Source organism: Perna viridis, chromosome 9 (genome assembly GCF_037379345.1).
Source record: "Perna viridis isolate PV_CMFRI_1.1 ecotype Kerala chromosome 9, ASM3737934v1, whole genome shotgun sequence".
Classification (NCBI taxonomy): domain Eukaryota; kingdom Metazoa; phylum Mollusca; class Bivalvia; order Mytilida; family Mytilidae; genus Perna; species Perna viridis.
In genome coordinates this window covers 38546006-38559094 of record NC_142453.1, presented here as the reverse complement: position 1 = coordinate 38559094, position 13089 = coordinate 38546006, and the positions used below count along the sequence as shown (strand labels likewise).

General features: G+C 32.5%; 2 protein-coding genes across 6 annotated transcripts in view; one reads left to right on the top strand and one right to left on the bottom strand.

The window, feature by feature from the left end:
* The window catches only part of LOC148608399 (acyl-CoA dehydrogenase family member 10-like), a 59282-nt gene extending 52653 nt beyond the window's left edge, over positions 1 to 6629 (top strand). For 2 of the 3 annotated variants that reach the window (XM_088546366.1, XM_088546364.1), the window contains exons 22-23: positions 243 to 397; positions 4736 to 4873. In XM_088546366.1, the coding sequence (XP_088402492.1) occupies positions 243 to 395 (153 nt within the window). In that variant the 3' untranslated portion in view covers positions 396 to 397; positions 4736 to 4873. Of the gene's footprint in view, positions 1 to 242; positions 398 to 4735 lie in introns of all 3 variants that reach the window. The other variant, XM_088546367.1, reaches the window with a different exon arrangement.
* A 1316-nt stretch (positions 6630 to 7945) lies between these two features.
* LOC148608398 (Fanconi anemia group J protein homolog) overlaps positions 7946 to 13089 on the bottom strand; it is a 56882-nt gene continuing 51738 nt past the window's right edge. For all 3 annotated transcript variants that reach the window (XM_088546361.1, XM_088546363.1, XM_088546362.1), the window contains 3 exons: positions 10753 to 10887; positions 9754 to 9899; positions 7946 to 8828 (listed from right to left, as the gene is read on the bottom strand). In XM_088546361.1, coding sequence (XP_088402487.1) covers positions 8787 to 8828; positions 9754 to 9899; positions 10753 to 10887 — 323 coding nt within the window. In that variant the 3' untranslated portion in view covers positions 7946 to 8786. The remainder of the gene's footprint in view (positions 8829 to 9753; positions 9900 to 10752; positions 10888 to 13089) is intronic.

Below are 13089 nucleotides of genomic sequence, written 5' to 3'. Positions count from 1 at the left end.
AAGCAAGAATGGTGTGTCCATACTTGCCCCAACAGTTCAGAGTTTGACTTCTGCAGTCATATCAAGCTGTGCCCTGTGAAGCATTTTATCTTAATATAACATTCAACTCCAAGGTTTAAATTTTCATATAGTGTTTACCTCATGTTCATGTTAATTCAGTTTTTGATTTCTGAAGGTACGTTAATACAGATCAAGTTTATGGTGTAATTGTAATAGAAAGGTTGTTTTAATACCTGTTTCAGTCATTTGGCGGAGCAGGAGTTAGTGATGACTACCCCCTTGCCGTGTTTTTTACTTGGGGTAGAATTTTACGTCTAGCTGACGGTCCTGACGAGGTCCATCGGCGTGCTATTGCCAGGATAGAATACATGAAATACAACAGTTCTAAATTGTAAAGGTCTGTTTTAGACTTTGTGTTGTTACTAACCTGATTTACTGATTTCTGCTTTTTGTTTTGCCTTTGGTTATGGGAGCTTGTTTTATTTCTTATTTTTAGCTTTTGTTACAATCTAGTTTGTTATACTGATTTTATTAGCATGATGGATCTGTCTTTTTTACTAACGTGTATTTTTGTGCCAAAAGTATAGGCTTGAAACTATTTTTCCATGAAAATGTTTAAGAAAATGTTTGATTTATACTTAACTCAAGGCCATAGCCAAGGAGTGTGTGACAGGTGCGATGATATACCCTCTTGGAAAAAAAAAAAACTTTGATTTACATTTTAGCCTGTAATTAGAGAGAAATCATACCAGATAACCTAGTAAATTGCTTATCAGGGATCAGTTCGTACTTCCATTCAGAAAACCTGACTACGGCCCTGTAACTTGTTATCCTCATTCATATTTTTACTCAATTTGAGCAGATGTAGTATGAAACAAGTTTCAGATAACAAAAAGTATGGTATTGTAAAACAAAATAAAATGATTCCCTGAAATATTTCATAAAATGAATCGATTCAAAAACTGTATGGCATTCTGGGATTGCTTTTCATGATGTTCCTGATTGGTCAAGACATACTTTACAAGTATGCTGTAATGGGGCAACATTGTTTACGAGGATGGAAGTTGAATTTCTGAATCCATTCTTTGTATTTTTTTTCTCTAAAATGATTTAAAATGTCCAACAATTATTTAGTATTTTTCACACAAAAGATAGTAATTGCAACCAACAACCTCCCACAAATCTTACATTTTATGTAGGGGATGCTAAAATTTTCCTTGATTTTGTTGGAGGATTCTCTTTAATGTGGGTTGTGTTTATTTTTAGCTGCATGTTTTCTTTCATATTCACAATTTAATTATTTATATTGCACTGATTTAGTTAACCTATATACTATGTATATGTATGCTTCTATATAGTGTGAATAGTATCTTGATTATGTTGCTGCTTAGTAAATTTGACATTAATTATGGTACAACTGTGCCTGAAAACCAGGCAGAGGGCTCATAATTAGGGATTCATGCATCTCTTATTCCCATTTTTTTTTTATTGCAAATACTTCTGTAGGCCCCATAGAAACTATATCAAGAAATATAAGTGCAAGTAAAAGTAGTTTACGGGAGATATTTAAAACCAGAGATTATGGGAGATGGAGTAGCCATAACTGGAGTTGTTATGTCTTACTAAGGCAATGTATTTAATATTCTTGATCTGCTTAATTTTTAATAATAGTTGTACTGTTAACCTTTTATAACTGCAAATATATACAGATTTGGTCTTTCAAGGTCTGTGATTTCTTGGGGTTGCTATTCCACCTTTTATGAATAATATGATTGAAGTACTGTTATTTTCCTTATTTTGGGGGATTCATTTTCACAGATGTTTCAGTTAGTATTTATTCCTTTACTTGTGAAAGGTACTTGCAAATATTCATATGGTTACTTTCAACAATAAAGCTAACTAAAATGCCCTCCATAATGCTTGCCAACCATCAACCATGAAAATAAGTACATTTACAGCATTAAAATACTCTACATTATTAAGAAGGTTGAATGGTCATGACAGAACATTACATTTTTCTCTTTCAATGTTGGTGAGATATTTTTTTCTTGACTTCAAAATGGTTTGTTTTTTTTTCTTCTATATAACATCAACTTGAATGAGACCGTCTTAAAACAAGAGGTTCCCAGGAGCCTGAATCGCTCACCTGGTTCAAGTTTGTCTTTCAAGGGCAATAGATTTAACAAGGAGTTGTCAATTTTGACTCAAGAAAACTTTGGTAGGACTATCATAAAGATCATTTCAGCGATAGAAAGTTTCTTTCTATCTATTATAGTTTTCAAGATATTGGCTGAAAATTGAAAAAAAAAAACAAAAAAAACGTCATTTTGCATCTTTCAAGGGCAATAACTCTTACAAGGAGTTGTCTGACATCTTTGATCTCTGAAGACTTTTGAAGGCCTTATAATAAGGGTTCATTTCAGTTATAGATAATTTTGCTAAACCTAATGGTTTTGGAAATATATGCAAAAAACTACAGTCTGACCTTCTTTTTCTATTTTTAGTAACAACAGCCATGTTTTTTTACGGATCAAAAATCCCCACATCAGTTTTATGCAAGATTTACCAAGGAACATTCACACCAAGTTTTGTTCCAATTGGTCAAGTAGTGTCAGAGGAGAAGATTTTTGAATGAAATAACATTTAAAATAGCAAAAAAAACGTCGAAAAAGGGCAATAACTCCAACATGGCTGAACGGATTAAACCGGAAATTTTTACTACAGATAGATCTCATCATGCTGAACACTTTTGCCCCTGAGAATTTGGCTAAACCTAACGGTTTTGGAGATATATGCGAAAAACTACTCTCTGATCCCCATGTTCAATTTTTTGTAACAGCAGCCATGTTTTTCAACAGATTAAAAATCCCCATATCAGTTCTATGCACGGTACCCCAAGTTTGGTTCTTATTGGTCCAGTAGTTTCAGGGGAGAAGAGTTTTGAAAAATTGTTAACGACGACGACAACAACGGACGCCAAGTGATGGCAATAGCTCATATGGCCTATGGGTTTGCCCACATGAACTAGTGTGTAGGTTAGGAAGTCAGATGTCTGAGATTTTGTATTTACATGCGAACAAACTCCAGTAATTGGCTGTAATTTTGTAAATAGTGGTAGTTTACAAAATAAAACAAATATAGGGTAATTTTGTGTGAAGCCTTGTCAAAACTAAAATTTTACAAATATGTTGCAAGTGCCAAACCTAATTAAACCTCATTCAACAAATTACAGAAGTATGTTTTTACATGTCCATGTGCCATAATATATTGTCATCCAGTAGCCTTGATGGGATTGATTTTCAGACAAATCAGTCTATGTGCACTTTTTGTTTAAATGGGACTAAGTTAAAAATTAATTATTAAGGCTTGGGACTAGTATAGCACCTCCATTTCTTTACCACTTTCTCCAGACTTAATTAGCCAAATACTAAGTAGCTATAAAAGCTTGGATGAGACTGATTTTTCACATTAATAGGTCAAGAGGGACCACTTTTTTAGGAGGGGCATAATTTAGCTTGAGGGCTACATAGCACCTTCATTTTGTTTCACTAATATCCTTTAAGTTTGGTGAATGGTTAATTGTAATGAAAACTTGGATGGAATTGAGTTTTTGAATATTTGTCAAGGTGGACCACTTTTTTTGTTATAGGGACTTAACTTTTCTAAAGAATACAACTATTGGCACACTCTGTAAGGTTTTTTTTATTTTACCAGTTAAGAAACTCTATCAGATTCACCACAAGATAAATGCACCATGCATTGGTCAGTGTATACCCTTATTACTGGTTCTGTAGAGGAATATGCAAAAAAATAAATTACAATAAGCAGGGATGGATTCAGGCATAGGCATGGCGGGTGTGCCCCCCCACCTAAAATTTTTTTTGCCTTGCTCCGCTCGGCGAAATTTTAACTATGTGTCCCCCCCCCCCCCCCAAATCTAAAATCATTGATCCACCTCTGATAAGAACTGTGACATAACATGTTGTTCAGTTTGACTATAGTTCACTTTTTGATGGACATGATCTCCTTCTATCAGCTTTTGTCCAAAGGTTGTTTGATAACTCCAATAAGGTTTAAGGGATTTCAATAATTTTTGGTACAATGTAATTATACCCCCACTCTAAAGGAGAGGAGGCTACACTGTTTTACCCTCGTCTGAGTGTCAGTGTGTATCTGTGTATCCGTGTGTTCTGTTTTTTCCTTCAGTTTTTTCAGCAAGTTCTCATCACAGTGGCTTTAAATTTTAATACATTCTTCCTGTAGTTATGCCATATATTGGGAAACATTTTTTTCATGTTTTCATGGAAGTAAGCTCTTCTTTTTTTTTTCCTTATTTCTAAGTTGTGGCACTTTAAACACAGAAAATGGGGAAATTAGTGTATTAGATTTACACAGCAGTTTATTATTGTATTCCAGTCACTATTTTGATGTAATATCACACAAATATCATAAAAAAAATTATTTTATGTGAATTTACTCTTATATCATGGCAATTCAATTAGAGAAGATCCAATAACAATCACTTCCTTATATCATGGCAATCCAATAACAATCACTTCCTTATATTTAAGATCATTGGATCTAACAGGACCAGGTCTTGCCATTACTAAATTTATAGGACTTGCATCGTCACTTGGTTAGGTTTCAGCCTTCAAGTCAAATATTGGTAGTCCTAGCTATCTTATTCTTATTTGAACCCACTGCATAACTAAAGACCAGGACATTTTCTTTACAGGCCCATGGTGGTGCAGGGTTAAGTGGAGACTTCCCGTTGGTAGGATTTTATATTAATGCCAGAGTGATACGATTGGCTGATGGACCTGATGAAGTACATAGACGGTCAATAGCTGGTATGGAGTATAGGAAATATAACTCATCCAGACTGTGATTCAGTATTGTTAAGAATCGGTTCCTTCCTACTTTTAACCTTACTTTACAGTAGTTATATACTTTGTAACAGTAATTTTCTTTGCAGTATAAATTTGTGAGGTTCATGTTCTTTTTGAAGTTTATATATGGAGTATCAAAAAATTAGATATTAATCAACAAATTCAGTAAAAAAAAAAAAAAAACTTAATCAAACATAGAAAAAGATAATTATTTGTTTAAAGATCCTTTTTTACAAAAGGCATATTATATTTTCATGTACATGTATTTATGGAGACAATTATATGCGAGGCCGAAATAAGATTTAAAAGGTTTTTTTTTTATGCAATGTACAAGAAACTGGTTTGCTTCAAATATACATGTACTATTACCTCTAACTGTGTGCACTTATTACATTTTTATTCTAGATTTTGTTATTCATCCCTACTGAAGTAGTACAAAATACATGTTTTATATTCCACTGTACTACAGTTACAATTATATAGCAGGTTTGATCAGAATAATTTTCTTACTTTAATACTACAGTAGACGGTATGGAGATTGTATTTACCTCAGTTAAACTAGAATATTTGTATTAATCAAATTTAAGGATGTTGATTTGTATTTATTTAATCTGTCTTGAGCTAGCTATTTTCATTATTCACCACAATGCAAAATATAGGGAATTAATGAAATATTAAGTGATGCCTGCCGCGTAATGGTGAATAAAGGATAGCAAAATATTTTAATTGGCCTAACTAGAAAACTTTGGGATTGAACTTAACCTGTATTAGTTGTACAAAATTTCAAAAGATATTATTGATCTGTTCTCAAGTTATCATCTGGAATCCATCAGGGACAGACAGACGGATGGACACACTACTTTTTGGAGAGTACCACATAATACCTTTCAATTTGTGTGGTGGGGTTTATAATCTGATATTGGTACCTGAATTATATCCAGGCTCATTTGAATCAATCAATTATACCTCATGTTAAATATTACTTCAAGTGGAAAAGTGATGGATCCTGAGAATTACCAAAGGGGAACCAGAGGGCCCACAAGAAATATTTGTTAGACATTATTTTATTCATGCATATACAAACAAAAATGAGTTATTTTCATAAATTTTCAAATTCATAGAGGGGACAGGTCCCCCTGGGATCTGCCCATCTGAAAATGGCATGCATTGAACATTGCATCATTTTCAAGTGAAATATATTCAAGAAAGATACTTAAAGCTAGAATACATGTATTTTAAATTTTAGAAGATATGCAAGACCAGGTTACATGAAACTTATCAACGCATGATTAACCTTCCTCAAAGGTCTTTGTATTTCACTATCTCTAAATTCTTAAATTGATAGAGTAAACATTGTTTATTCTTGTTTTTTTTGTTATAGTTGCCTAAATATTGTGCAAAATAATGTGGACAATTTGTTTTACCTATGCACCTCTTATATCATTTAGTGGTTCTAGCTATTATATCCAAGATGCTTCAATCAGATGTTTCCATGGTAATCTGTGGTATGTACTTGATGTGAATGGATGAGTGTGTGGTTAGAGGACAGGTCAGTTTTGTATTGAGTGAATTCTTCTCTTTAAGAGAACTGTTTTGTAATATGAGAATGAGTATGCTTCAATAGAATGTATTTAATTTTTATAATAGGTATTGAATGTTTTGCATCTGTAATTACATAGTAATTTGTTATACTTGTTGATGACTGAAATATATTTTTACATTAAATGATTTATATACTCAGTAGTTATTCTTGAAGTTATAATTTATGACATGATCAACATCCCAAAGTGAATAGTGGCCTTATCACATAGTGATAGAAGAACTAACATGTCATTATCAGCTAGAGTAGCCTGGAGGTTTTATCACCCTAATCTGACACATTTGTTGTCATTCTATTGCTCTGTTTTCTATACATTTCATAATTCATAGAGAAGCAGTGGCTAACAATTTTTGTAAGTTTTTTATATGACTTGGCCAGAGATAAAACCAATTAACACCTTTGCTCTGGAAAAAACAGGATGACATTGTAAAATTAAAGTGAATTTTCCGCCATCAGGACATCAAACCCCTTCAAGTATTTCTTGGTTTTTGTATGAAGAATGACAAGCAGTTCATTATTATACTTGGGAATTCCTTAATACATGTTTCTTGAGACTGATGCAAATTTTTGTGGGGTTTAACCAGGTTTAATTTTTCCCCTCCTACAATCATTGAGTTTTCTAACATGGTGCAACATGTTTGCTTTGTAAACAAAGGAGGTCTCTAAATAGTGTAAAACCCTGCTTTCAATTGCACAATAATTGTAATGAACGGGTCACATTTCATTGCATTCATCGCTTGTAATCGTTTACTAAATATAAAAGCAACAAGGTCAATGTCACTTCTCTAGAAACGCCTCTATTATGATCTTAGTGTACTACATAAGAACACATAGAAATATTAACATAATCATAATACCAGCTGTATGATGCATGTAAAATGACTGTTTCAGTCACATTGATTTTGACAAAGCATTGAAGGACAAGATCATGCTAGCATATCAACATGGAAATGCAATTTACAAAGGATGAGATGTGTTTCAGAGGACCATGATTTATTACTATTTTGCAAGACTAACCTTAGGGACATAGAGTAGCATTTCCACCTTGATGCTTTATGCTTGTTTTAACATGACATAATTTCTTAATCCATACATTTTTTATTGCTGTAAAGGGAGATAATTTGAGTTAAATTCTTATCTACTACACGTCAATCTTTGATACATGTACCCTGTCCATAATCAAAAGTTGTAAGTCATTAATGTGTCTGTGTCATTGCTTTAATTTTTATTTTGAAGAATTGTCATCATTCTGATACTGTGGCTTTTATTACTATCATCAGAACCTTTAAGTGCTTACTTAACAGTGTGTTTACACTTGTTGGAGATCTCTGAAAGTATTTACTACTTTGGATTTAGATTATATATAGGTGTATTTGTTCCATTTCATCATATCAATTTATTTTCCCAGTTAGGCATTAATGATGGAGGTGTAATAGGATATAGATTTACAAAGTCGTTCTGTTTACATATGTTTAATGTATCATAAAAAATACAATGTTTTCAATTACTGTTATCATTTAATGACATTGTATAAATCTAACAATTCATGCTTTATAACAAAACAAATTCATTAAATAAGATTAAAACTTAAACCATAATTTTCCAGGTATCAAGTATAAAACAATGTTTACATAAAAATTTAGCCGTTTCATGGTTTTCATACCATATTTCATGAAAAAAAATTTCTTTTTACCTTTTGGTTTCCTCCCACAACCCCCTACAAAAAAATGATTAGAATACTTTTTATGTTAATATCCAAAAAAAAAAATTATGAGAACCATTTTTGTTTTTATTCCATGGTAATGAAGATGCATGGGTACTGAGACATTCAAAAAATAGCTCCCTGAGAAGCATAGAATAATTTTTAGTTGGCCTTAACTAGCATACAAAAGTATTCATACATAGATGATCAGGTTGTACCCTAAAACATCAGTCAGCCCTAAAGTCTACCTAACAAATGGTAAATCACCTGTTACTTATATTTCCTGTTAAATTGTGAACCCACATTGGCAAACATTCATATATAAGTTTGTAAAATTCATATCAAAGTAAACATAATGCCCATTGTATCAGTGCAGTGGAGTCTGGGCTCGAGACAACATTCATTGTATGTTACTCCACTCGGGCAACTGACCAGTTCACTTATATATATTTTTATCTCCTTCATTGCAGTGTTTCTATTTGCTTACATATTTTGGTTATACATGACATTCTGATTTGCTCCTAGGTACACATTTTGTAGCCGTCTTCAACAAATCCATCTATGAATTCAGCCAGTGACATTATTCATTAAGACTTCATGACTGTGATGTATCTACTAGCGAGCTCACTATCCAAACCTAAAAATAGAACAATTGTAATAAAAAGTCATATTTCATAACGAACAGTTAGTAAAACTGACAATTATTTAAGTTATCCTATTTCATTTTTTTCCAGATTAACATATGTTATTTAATGTACATATATAACAAAGACATGTAGTAATTTACCTGATATACATGTAAAAGCCATGTGTATTAGATGTTCGGTTGCTGTTACATATTTAATATGCTAGAATCATTCAAACAGTTGTGAAAACATGAAACATGAAGTTGCAACCATTGTTAGGCTAAACGTACCCCCTTTTATACAGGAAGTTGGTATTGGTAGGCAACCAAAATTATCTACACCATATGCCCCATTTATAAAAGCCACAAACCAAATTTGAAATCAATCCATCCAGTGGGAGCAGAAAATTTTGTGATGAAAATTTTCTCTATCATTACATATAATGAAAATTGGCCAAGACCCATGAAACAGAAAATTGATATTGGACAGCACAAAAAATTACTTATAATGTATGCTCCATCTATATGAAGCCAAAATTTGGAATCAATCTGTCTATAGGGAGCAAAGAAAATTGTGGCAAATTCAGACAGACAGATGATTCCAATATTCCACCCACTTGTGAGTTGGGTACAATAGACTGTTTGACAAGTTAATGATCAAGCTAAGAGCCAGTTCACTACTCAATACAATCCGAGTGATGTGTGGTGAGTGTTCAACACTAAGTCATTGAACGATATACAATATACCAGTAATAGAAAATTGAATGTTACAGGGTCTGTATTTTTACTTGAACATGATATTGTTAAAGTGAAAAACTGTGAACTCAGTTCAAGACACCACCATTGGTGATGACCAAGTTAAATTTTATACATGTAAATACCTCTGACTAATCATTAACTTATGACCACAATCAATAAAGTATGACATGACTCCTACCTGGTTGTCCTCTATGTCTTTAGATTTATCTCCCTTTCTCAAAACCTGTATCCCTACAACATCCTTTGTACAGCCACTACAACACAGATACTGTATTACAGAACCAGTAGACATGTCCAAGTGGCTGTCTAATATTATGTCTGCATCTGCAATATTAATAAATAGGATCAACTTTAAAATTTAAAGTTTTGGGAGGGTACATGAAAAATTTGCCAAGAAAGCCCCAATACATAAATTACCTTAAAAAATTACAAATTACAAGGAAAGATTATGGAACCAGTAGACAGGTCTATGTGTCTGTTTAATTAATATGTCTGAATCTGCAATATCAATAAATAGCATCAACTTTAAAATTCAAAGTTTTGGTAAGTACATAAAATTTTAATTTGAATTACAGGATACGAAAAAAAAATTACCAAGAAACCCCCCCCCCCCAAAAGACATAAACTGCCTTATAAATGAGAAGAAAAGTTTCTAACACATCACCTGAATCTATACATGTTCTAATACATGTACTACATACACTTAACAAGAGTGCTGCCTAGTCTAATCAACAATAAGTATATATATAACTCCTAAGATTAAGATAACAACAAGATTATATAAGATAACATCATAATTCATTCAATAAAATGGCGAAGTCATAGGAAGCTGATATTGAACAGCCACTAAAATTGCTTCCAACATGTTTTATTTTTATCAAGCAACACACAAAATTATGTGTGACCTTTGAAGCACAGAGAGCCTGATTTCAGTCTAACAGGAAGTCAACTGGTAATACCAAGTGTAATATAAAGCAAGCATCTTTTTAGTTTTGTATCGTTAACAACATTAAATACTTTAGCTCAAGTCTTAAGGCTTGATAAATTATGAAGAAATAAATAAATCGTTGTTGATGTAAAACTGTAAAAAGATATCAATACATTCAATTATGTCCACTTACAGGTTACACCTGTCTCATATTAAACCTTGAACAGAAGACACAGAATCAAGACATACCTTCATCAACTTTTGTTGCGACTGTCTCTATATTAGATGACCTGTTATCTAACTGGGGTAGGAATATCACCTCAGCAAACCGCTGTGATGTAAGAGCCTTGACAAAATTAGGATATCTTTTTCTTTTCTCAAACCCTGAAATAAAAAGGTAAGGCTAGAAAAAATAACACAGAAGAATGTCAATCTTTTTTTTCTTTCAAGCTGAGATTAACTTAAACATGATAGTATTGACAGCGTTAACATGTATAGAAGTTAACATGTACAGAAGTGAATTGTATCTTGTTACAACCTTTGCATCCCACATCACTGCTTCTAAAGGATATACACATCATGTTTAAATAGGCTGCAATTTGCTAACTTTAATATATGAGCACATGTGCTCAAAATGAAAAAGACAAGATCTGACTGCCATTGAGTTCATTTTGTACTTTCTTGCCTTTCTAAACAATGGAATTCTCTTAAGAAACTGTAAGGGGCAATATTATTTAACTTGTATATTTAAAAGAGTAAATGAATTAATTTTCGTGGTGGTCTGAAAAGCACAAAAAATAGTACCTGCAAAATTAATTAATCTTTTTGCTAAAATTTATGCCCATGAATACATTAACTTGACAGGATCCCCAAGTAACCATAGAATAATATCTTTACAGTATTGTTAATGGAAGTAATATAACTTCAGATGGTATTTACATCATGTACAACCAATGCTAATTCATTAGCTGCCCTAAAGAACATGGTACACTCATCCCCCATTGATTGAAGTTAAGTTCAATTACTCAGAAACAATTGAAGAACCTTAGTGAGCGCGCTCACATACCCCACACGTCCCCATGTTGGATACTTAAGTGAATTTGTTTGTAAGAGAAATACATGTAGAAGGACCCCGATAAAAAAAGGAATAAGAGTGTTTTTTAGGCTTTAGACCTTTATGTTCTAACTAAATTCTGTTACTCAGAATGGTAGTTTCAAACTCCACACTGTAATTTCTTTGAGTTTTAGTTAATCCAAAGTAAATATCATCGTAGCGGAACAAAGCATACACTTCACCTGTAACTTATCATGGTGAACTTATAGAGCAAAAATCATGTCATAATCTGCAAACATTTAGAAAAAAAAAGTCTGAAAAACGGTTATTTCTGTGAATTTAGCTAAGTTCAAGGCCCGTTATTTTGGTAACAAGCATTCTGACAGTATTGCTGATGCAATACAGTGTCCCCTTTCAGCCTTTGAACTCATTGCCTTTACGAGATTTTTTTTTATATATGTGAACTAACAATGGATGGTGTTATTTTTTAACAATCAAGAGAAAATAACTCTTGAACAGCAAAAGCAAATTCCATCAAAATCAAACCTGAGCTTCATTTTACAGTAGATAATAACATTTTTGCATTACAGAAAGCTGCATAAAGACATTCTCTTTCTATCACCTGGAAAGTTGAAAAAAAACTTCCTTATTATGAATTGAAGGGCAAATAACTCTAGAATGACAGTAGCAATTTGTATCAAAATGATGAAACATAAAATTTTAGGTAATTTCTTATGTCAAAGGGCCATAAGTTCCATATAAACCATTTTGCCGCCATAATATTTAAATTTAATTTGTAACTTGTCATGATAAGACTAGCTAACAAATATCAAATCAATTGGATGAGGCATTACAAAGAAAAGTCTGGAAAACATAAAATTTTATGAAATTTTCTATGTCCAAGGGACGCAACTTCTGTAAAAATCATTCAACCTTAACATCATTCAAACTTGTCTTGTCACTAGTCATGATAAGACTATATACCAAATATGAAATCAATTGGATGAGGCATTACAAAAAAAAGTTCAGAAAACATAAAATTTCATGAAATTTTCTATGTCCAAGGGCCATAACTTCCATAAAAATCATTCAACCGTAAGGTCATTCAAACTTAACTTGTAATTTGTCATGATAAGACTATATCCCAAATATGAAATCAACTGGATGAGGCATTACAAAAAAAGTCCGAAAAACATAAAATTTCATGAAATTTTCTATGTCCAAGGACCATAACTTCTGTAAAAATCATTAAACCATAATGTCATTCGAACTTAACTTCCAACTTGTCATGATAAGACTATATACAAAATATAAAATCAATCGGAAAAAGTCCAGAAAACCAAGTGTGACTGACGGACAGACGGAGTGCAAACCTAAGTCCTCTTCGGCATTTGCCGAAAGGGGACAAAAATCATCAGAGCGGAACCAACTACAAACTTGTCCTGTAACTTATGTTGAATTTCTTTACTAAAAATCATGTCAATATCTGCAAACATATAGAAAAAAAGTCAAGAAAACTGTTATTTCTGTAA